Source organism: Caenorhabditis briggsae (assembly GCF_000004555.2).
Source record: "Caenorhabditis briggsae complete genome, chrIV, whole genome shotgun sequence".
Lineage (NCBI taxonomy): Eukaryota > Metazoa > Nematoda > Chromadorea > Rhabditida > Rhabditidae > Caenorhabditis > Caenorhabditis briggsae.
The window spans coordinates 14,718,764-14,727,136 of NC_013487.2; the positions used below are offsets into that span (position 1 = coordinate 14,718,764).

Consider the following 8,373-nt stretch of genomic DNA (forward strand, 5'->3'; position numbering starts at 1 on the left):
AAAAGTAATTAACTAGTAAAATGTTTATCAGGATATTAGCAACATTTTACTAGTTAACCACTTTTTGATATCTTTCAAAAGAAGTGAGATATATAGGCTCAAAGTGGACGATCCGGGTGTCGTTCTATTAGAGGTTTTACGGTATATCTGAAAATGATATTTTCAACTCAACAAATTTATTTTTTTTAAAAGACTATTTTGTGTCAATTCAGGTCATTTTAAAATAATTTTTGAAAATTTCATAAAATTGCTATTTCAAAAATTTGGGAAATTTTCCGTTGACATTTCAAAAATATTAAAACGCATCACGCAATGAATATGGTTCAATAATCCAAATGTAGCTTGTAAATTATTTTAGGATTAGCTTAAATTAACAGAAAATTGATCTGAAAATGTTTCTAGAACAGAAATTGCTCGAAAATCGCTGTTTCAAAAGTTATCATAACTTTTGAAACAGCGATATTTTCAATTTTCAGCCTCTATCAATCAATTTGAGCTGTTTTTGCGACTATTTTGCTTCAATTTAAGCCATTTTTGTCACTTTTAACAATTTTCGTGTTATTTTGGCATATTTTCATTTGTTTTCCGTAATTTTTTCCGAAAACATTTTAAGATCAATTTTTAGTTAATTTATGCTAATTTCAGATTATTTTCAGAGCTAATTTTAGAAAAACTAAGTTTATGTCTAGCCGTTATGATACTAAGCACATCAATGACTTCAAAATTGACATGGAAAGTTTTTCAAAAAATTTTGAAACAACAATTTTATAGAAATTTTTAAAACTAATATCCTATAATTCTATTCAATTTCAAATTGTTTCTAGTCATTTTGAAACGCTTTTCCTGACAATTTAAAATTACTTCTAGTCAATTTGACTAACTTTTCGTTATATCCAATTCCTAGTTTGAACTCTTTACTTCTTTAAGAATACCGAAAAAACACTCTATTAGAAGGCCACCCGGACCGTCCACTTTGGGCCTATATATCTCATTTCTTTTGGAAGATATCAAAAAGTTGTCAATTAATGAAATGTTTATCATATTATCAGTAATATTGTATCAGTTAACCACTTTTCAATATCTTTGACAGAAAATGAGATAAATGGGCTCAAAATTTGACGATTTTCATGAAAATAGATACTTTAAATTTTAAATCCTGTTCAGAAACTTTTGGTCCGTTCTCGACCCAATTTTATTCAATTTTGGGCAGATCGTATTTTTAAAACATTTTCAGATCAAATTTTTGTCAATTTATGCTAATTTCAGATTATTTTTTAGTCAGTCACAAATAGAAATGACTTCAAAATTGTCATGAAATTTTTCCAATTTTTTGAAACAGCAATTTTATGGAGTTTTCAAAGTTCATATCTCATAATTTTAGTCAAATTTAGCTTGTTTTTTTGTTGTTTTTAGTAATTTTCGAACGATTTTCGGGCATTTTCGCCTAGTTTTCAATGTAGTTTTGTATTTCCAAATTCAACTTTTTCAAAATTTTTTGAAATTTTTCGAAACAGTAACTTTATGGAAATGCATCTTATCAATTTTCATTGGTTTCCAGTGTTTTTTCTATTAACTCTGTTCTTTTTGTACATAAAATTTGAGAATTTCCGATTTTCAGAAATGAGAAAAAAATTCTTCAAATTTCTCTTATATGAACTTTGGAATTGATCAATTCTAGCTGCAGAAATAATCTAAAATTATTATAAATTGACGAAAAATTTGATCTGAAAATGTTTCCAGAACACAAATTGCTCAAAATAGACAATAATTCGGTGGAAAACCGAGAAAAATAGGCCAAAATTATCCGAAAATTATTGAAAACTAAAAACATCAAAATTACCATAAAATTGTTGTTTCACAATTTTTTCAAAAAGGATTTTGAAGAGGTATCCCATTCATCAAAAATTATCTGTATTTTTCGAAAATAGCTTGAAATTGCCTGAAAATGACTGAAAATTAGTATTACTCATTTCCATAAAAATGATGTTTCAAAATTTTTGAAAAATTGTGATGAAATTAATTGAAAATGCTTAAAAATAAGTAGAAACAGTTTAAAATCATCAAAAACAAGGCTAAAATTGACAAAAATAAATATTTTGAAAATTCCAGAAAATTTCTGTTTCAAAGAAAGTGGAAATTTTGAAAACGTTTAATTTCCTGGATCAATGACAATCCAAATTTCCAGAAAACCGAAGAAATGACGCGAAAACTTAACGATTCAACGGATTCTGAGGGTATTTGTGCGGATATGGGCGGAGCTTCCACTTCCAGCTACCGTAATCCATCAACGTCATCTGGTCGTGGATCGATGACGTCATCGATCAATAATTCGGGTGATCGAATGTTCCTATCGACGATTTCGACACCCAGAAGACCTCCGACTCGAATTCCGGCACTCATGACCAAAAGTTTACATTATCCAAGGTGAGGCATTTTTTCAAGACGCATATCTCAAAAACTACGGTAGCTATAGGAAAATTAGAAACAGCAAAATATATGAAATTTTATGCTGAGCAATTTTGCGATTTACAATTTTTAGATAGCTGCAGTCGTTTTTGAGCTATGCGCCTTTGAAGTTAGTAGTCCTTTGAGGCAGGTCGGCCACGAGACGCAGACACCATGCAAGTTTGAAGGCACATATCTCAAAAACTAGAAAAGCTACAAATAAATTGTCAACTAAAACATGTGTGAAGTTCTAGGGCGAGCAATATTTCAGTGGACAACTTTTTGATGACTACAATAGCTTTTGAAATATGCGCCTTTAAAAAAGCAGTGCTTTGAGGCAGGTCGGCCATGAGACGCAGACATCATGCAAGTTTAAAGACGCATATCACAAAAACTGTGTGAAATTTTATGCTGAGCAGTTTTACAGTTTACAACTTTTTGCTAACTACAGTAATTTTTGAGATGTCCGCTAATCTCAAAAACTACGGTTGCTACAGAAAAGTTATTTTTTTGAAACATAGTAATTTTTAGATCCCAATCCACACCCAACCAACCGCCTGTCGGTTCCTGTGAGCAATTATGTTATCCGGAGGAGTTCGAGAATTTCAGAAGTGAATTCAGAAGACGTGACACGGAAAATCTGCTGAAGCGAAGTCAGGAGAGGAGGCAGATGAGAGCGAGTAGCTATGATCCAAGGTGAGGGGGATTCTGGACAACTCTAGATGATTATAGAAGGTTCTGGAAATTTCTAGTAGCTCCATATAATAAAATTGAATTAATAATATGAAAGCTTCTAGAAGTTTCTAGAAGCTTTTAAAGTGTCCTAGCAAGCTCCAGAAGAATTCTGGAAAGTCCCGAAAAACTCTAAAAGGTTCTTAACGATTTTAGAAGACTCTAAAAACTCCAGAATACTTCAAGAAAACTCTGAAAGGTTCTAGAAGAATCTGAAGGTTTTGAAGTTTATAAGAACATTTTCAGCACATTTTTTCCCCCTAAAAGTAATAATCCAAAAAATTTGAGATAATTACATTCTGATTTCTGAAATCGTAACTTTTAGAAGCTTCAGAAAGATTCCAGAAGGTTCAGAACTATACTAGACATTCCTGGAAGCTTGTAGGATACTCCAGCAATCTCTTTATAATTTTAGGAACCTCTCAAAACTTCTGAGAGGTTCTAGAATTTTCCAGAAGGGTCTAGAAGGTTCTAGACGACTCTAGAAACTTTCAGAAATTTCTAAAGTCTTCATGAAAACAACACATTAAAAACTTGAGAAAAAAAACACTTTTTTTTCTTGAAACCGTAATTTTTTTTGAAAAATTATTTTCATCTAAAAAAATTTGATGAAATGGATACATGGAAGTTTCTAGAAGTTTCTCGAAGCTTCTAGCTCCAGAATGATTCTGGAAGGTCCCGAAAAATTCTTAACGACTCTTCAAGATTCTAGAAACTCGAGAAGCTCCAGAAGGCTACTACAAGAAAGTGTTAGAAGTGTCTAGAAAAATCTGAGTCGAGTTTTCGAGTTTAAAAAATTGGGAATAATTATTTTTTGAGTTAGAGAAATTTCAGCAAGCGATAATATTTGGTTTTTGAAACCGTAATTTTCTTTTAATTGAAAAAAAATATCTAAAAGCTTCAGAAGGGTTCTGAAAGGTTCAGGACTATTCCAGACGTTTTTGAAAGCTTCAGAAGGCTTCTGGAACATTCTAGAAGGTTCTGGAGGATTCTACGCAATTCTAGAAGTATTCAGAAAATTCTAGGAGCTCTCAGAAGCTTTTGAAAGCTTCTGAGACATTCTCAAATTATTCACACAGTTCTAGAAACTTCAAAAGGGTTCTAGAAGAATTTGGAGAATTCTATATGACTCTCAGACTCTCTAAGCTTTTCAAAACTCCTCCAGAATCTTCTAGAATCCTTCTGAAACCTCCTACAGTTTTTTATACTTTTCTAGAATGTCTAAAGTTTTCTAGACGCTTCTAGAATCATCTAGAAGCTTTTGTAATTTCCAAAATCACTCCAAAATTTTTCAGATGCCTTCTGGCTCTCCATCCGACGTCATCTGCACGTCTATCGACTTCTGCGTCAGCTTCAATTTCCAACCAATTCCATCAGATGACGTCATCGATTCATCCAACGTCTTCATACTCACGTCTTCTTCCCAGAAGACCCCAATGGGTCAGAAGTCAGCCAGCTGGTCAAATACAGCTGGCTGAATCAACTGTCGCCATGATGAAGACGTCCACAGGATTCTATCTGGAAGATTCTGATTCTTCAGATTCTGATTTTTTGGATTCTGAAATTCCTGAAACCCCAACTAGACGGAAGAATTTGATTTCAATGAGAAAATTGAAAGAAAGGAATCGGAAAAAGTATAGGTGAGCTTTTTTTTCAATTTTTAGAATTTTAGAGTTTTAGAATTTTAGAATTTTAGAATTTTAGAATTTTAGAATTTTAGAATTTTAGAATTTTAGAATTTTAGAATTTTAGAATTTTAGAATTTTTTAGATTTTTCTGGAATTTTATAATTTTCTGGAATTTTATAATTTTCTGGAATTTTAGATTTTTCTGGAATTTTATAATTTTCTGGAATTTTATAATTTTCTGGAATTTTAGAATTTAGAATTTTCTGGAATTTTAGAATTTTAGAATTTTCTGGAATTTTAGAATTTTATATTTTTTTTCAAAATTCCAGAAACCCGATCCGACGTCTTCACTCCCATGCTCCGCCCACCACCAAATCTCCAGAATCCCAAATCGATTTTTCCGAATTTCTCTGCGTCTCTTCTCCCATATTCTATCTCCTCATCGCGTTTCTTTTCCGAATTTTACTGTTTTTCAGTGAAAATTTTTTTTGAAACAGTAATTTTTTTCTTGTCGTTGCGGGCCATTTTCCCCCATTTTCCCCATAAGAATATCAGTATTTTTACGGTTTTCCCAGTTCCTAATTATATATTTTTTGGCTTTTTATCGATCGATTAGTGCAACCCAATTTTTTTGTCTGAAATTTTCAGAGATTTCATTTTTGTGTCATTTTTAGATGTTTTTTGAATATTTCAAATAGAAAAGAATCAAAAAAAATGTAATCGGTTTTTTAAAAGTTCAACAATTGAAACAGTAAATTTTAAGAAATATATTTTATATTATAAAATTCTAAAATTCAAGATTTATTGTAGAACAAAAGACTTTTTTGAAACAGTGAAAATTTCATTAAAGGTGGGGGGACATGAAAAAAATAATGTTCTCGAAATTTCGTTTAAATATGCCCCTCGAGGAGTTGAACGTGTGGGGCGAGGATTGAGGGTGCGGCGCCGCTACCGACTGAGCCACGCGGGCAAAGAGAAAGCGGTCGCCCGATTGCATACATGAAGGCGAGGACGACAGCTGTACGCAAAGTGACATTAAGCGTTGTACACCGTCACGGTAGAATGCATACTCTAGCTACAAAAAAACTACGAAAAATCTCCTGTCCCCCCACCTTTAAAACTTTTAAATTTCTCAGAGACACAGACAACGGCCTGTTTGAAGGCGCATATCTCCAAAACTACTGTGGGCTTCAAAAAATTAAAAAAGAGCAAATGTGTGAAATTTTATGCTGAGCAATTTTGCAGTTGACGTTTTTCTGATAGCTACAGTAGTTTTTGACATATGCGTTTTTAAAGTTGACTGACTTTGACTGACAACGAGTTTTCAGTGTCTGCGAACGAGACAACTTTAAAAGCGCATATTTCAAAAACTACTGTAGCTATTTGAATAGTTAAAACTGTGAAATGTGCAAAATTTCATGTTGAGCAATTATGCAATTATCAACTATTCAATAGCTGCCGTAGTTTTTGAGTTGTGCGCCTTTAAAGTAGGCTGACCATGAATTGTTAGCGTCTGGTGGTGAGACAAGTTTAAAGACGCATACTTCAAAAACTACTGTAATTATGAAAAATGTGTCAACTGCAAAATTGCTCAGCATAAAATTTTACACATTTTACTGTTTCAAACATTTCAAAAGCTACAGTGGTTTTTGTAGATATGCGCCTTTAAAGTTGACTGGATTCTTTTTCAGCTTAAAGGTTACATCCGAAAAAGGGGCGGAGCTTTTTCGTAAAAAATTTAGAGTCACCTGTTTTCATTTTTTATTTATGATCGTAATTTTCTTTTGAGAAATAGTGGATGTTGGGGAAAAGGGGCGGAGCCTATTTATTCATATAATTTCATTGAGTTTCCGGCTTTTCACAGCTCAAAAACTCCAGTAAAATAGTCATAATGGGGCCAATTTTTCTCTCCATTTCATCATAATCATTATAACTCTATTTCTCTAATTCTCTTTTTCTCTCTTGCCAAAATTTATCTATTACTGATAATGATTCATCAGACAAACATCACTTTTTTATTTATTTTTCTGTTTTTCGCATTTTCCCAAAATTGGTAAACTCCGGAAATTCGAATTTCCGCCATTTTTTCTGATTTTAAAAACAGTGATTTTCTTTTTTTTGCATTTTTGACACTACGCTGACACAGACTACAAAATGAACACTATTTGCTCAATCACACTTTTCTTTCTGCTTCTCTGCGTCTCTCGTTTTTCCACACTCTCTCTTCAATTTTCGATATTTACTTTTGCATTGTATAGAAGAGATGAGTTTTCTTTCTGCCAAGTTTTTCGGAATTTTTTTCTTGAGCTAATTTTTTTTTTTAAATTACTGTTTCAAATTTTTAAAAAGGTTTTTTCAGTAGATTTTTTAAATATTCTCACTAGATTTTTAACTTTATCTAGAATTGCTATAAAAGTTTTTTATTCGTTTTTTTTAAAATAAAAATTAAATACCGTAAAACCTGTATTTGAAGGGGCGGTCTTTCTATTGTTCCAAGGTACCTCCGGAGGGCCCTTCTATTTTTTTAGCCAGTTTTTTCCGAAATTTTGCATCGAACGAAAGTCGGTTAAACTATTGAAATTTTTAGTTTTTTTTTCACTTTTTCGCTGAAATATACCGTAAAAACTCTATTAGATAGCCATGACACTCTATTGTTCGAAGGTAGTCTGGGGTGGCATTTTATTAGAGGCTGGCACTTTATTGTTCGGAGCTAATTTCTACTGAAACTCATCACCAGAGTGCTCGATTTTCAACTCTTTCATGAAATGGCTTCCGAGGTTTTCTTGATTTTTCTGCTTATTTTTTAGAAACTTTTGGAATTTGATATTGTCCTGACACATTTTTTACAAATACAATACTTCTTTTAATCTTGAAAAAAGCTCGAAAACCAGAAAAAAGATTTTTTGTGTTATTCTTTGAATTTTACCACACTGACATCAAATCCGCAGTGGCATTATATTAGGGGCTGGCACTCTATTGTTCGGAGGTGCTCTCTAGGGTGACACTATATTAGAGGCTGGCATTCAATTAGGGGTGGCTATCTAATAGAGTTTTTACGGGCTACATTTTCGAAAATATCTGAAAACTGGGAAAGTTTAAAAATTCACTGTTTCAAAACTTTTTGTATTTTCCTTCAGATTTTCGATTTTCAATACTTCGTTTTATCCGAGCTGTGGAAATTTATTGTTGAAAAATTCGCTGTTTCAAAATTTTTCATTCAGAATTGTGATTTTCAGAATTTCAATTTTACATGACAATTACCAAACTTGTTTTCCTTTAATTTTGTAAAAAAAATCAATGTTTGGTATTTTAAAAATTTGAATCGAAAAAAAAATTAATCAAAAAAACTGAAATTTTCAGAAAATTCCTCCAATTGTAAGTTATTTTTACAGTTTTTTTTTTGAAAAATTGCTGTTTCAAAAATACCGTAAAACCTCTAATAGAACGACCCCCGGATCGTCCACTTTGAGCCTATATATCTCACTTCTTTTGAAAGATATCAAAAAGTGGTTAACTAGTAAAATGTTTATCAGGTGATCAGCAACATTTTACCAGTTAGCCATTTTTG

General features: G+C 32.1%; 1 protein-coding gene across 1 annotated transcript in view; it reads left to right on the forward strand.

Moving 5' to 3' along the window:
* Positions 1-5,297, forward strand: part of Cbr-klp-11 — a gene marked incomplete at both ends in the record, with an annotated part of 30,394 nt that extends 25,097 nt beyond the window's left edge. The window contains 4 exons of the mRNA XM_045236209.1: positions 2,186-2,424; positions 2,977-3,141; positions 4,473-4,817; positions 5,135-5,297. Of these exons, the coding sequence (XP_045091193.1) occupies positions 2,186-2,424; positions 2,977-3,141; positions 4,473-4,817; positions 5,135-5,297 (912 nt within the window). The remainder of the gene's footprint in view (positions 1-2,185; positions 2,425-2,976; positions 3,142-4,472; positions 4,818-5,134) is intronic.
* Positions 5,298-8,373: the final 3,076 nt, after the last annotated feature.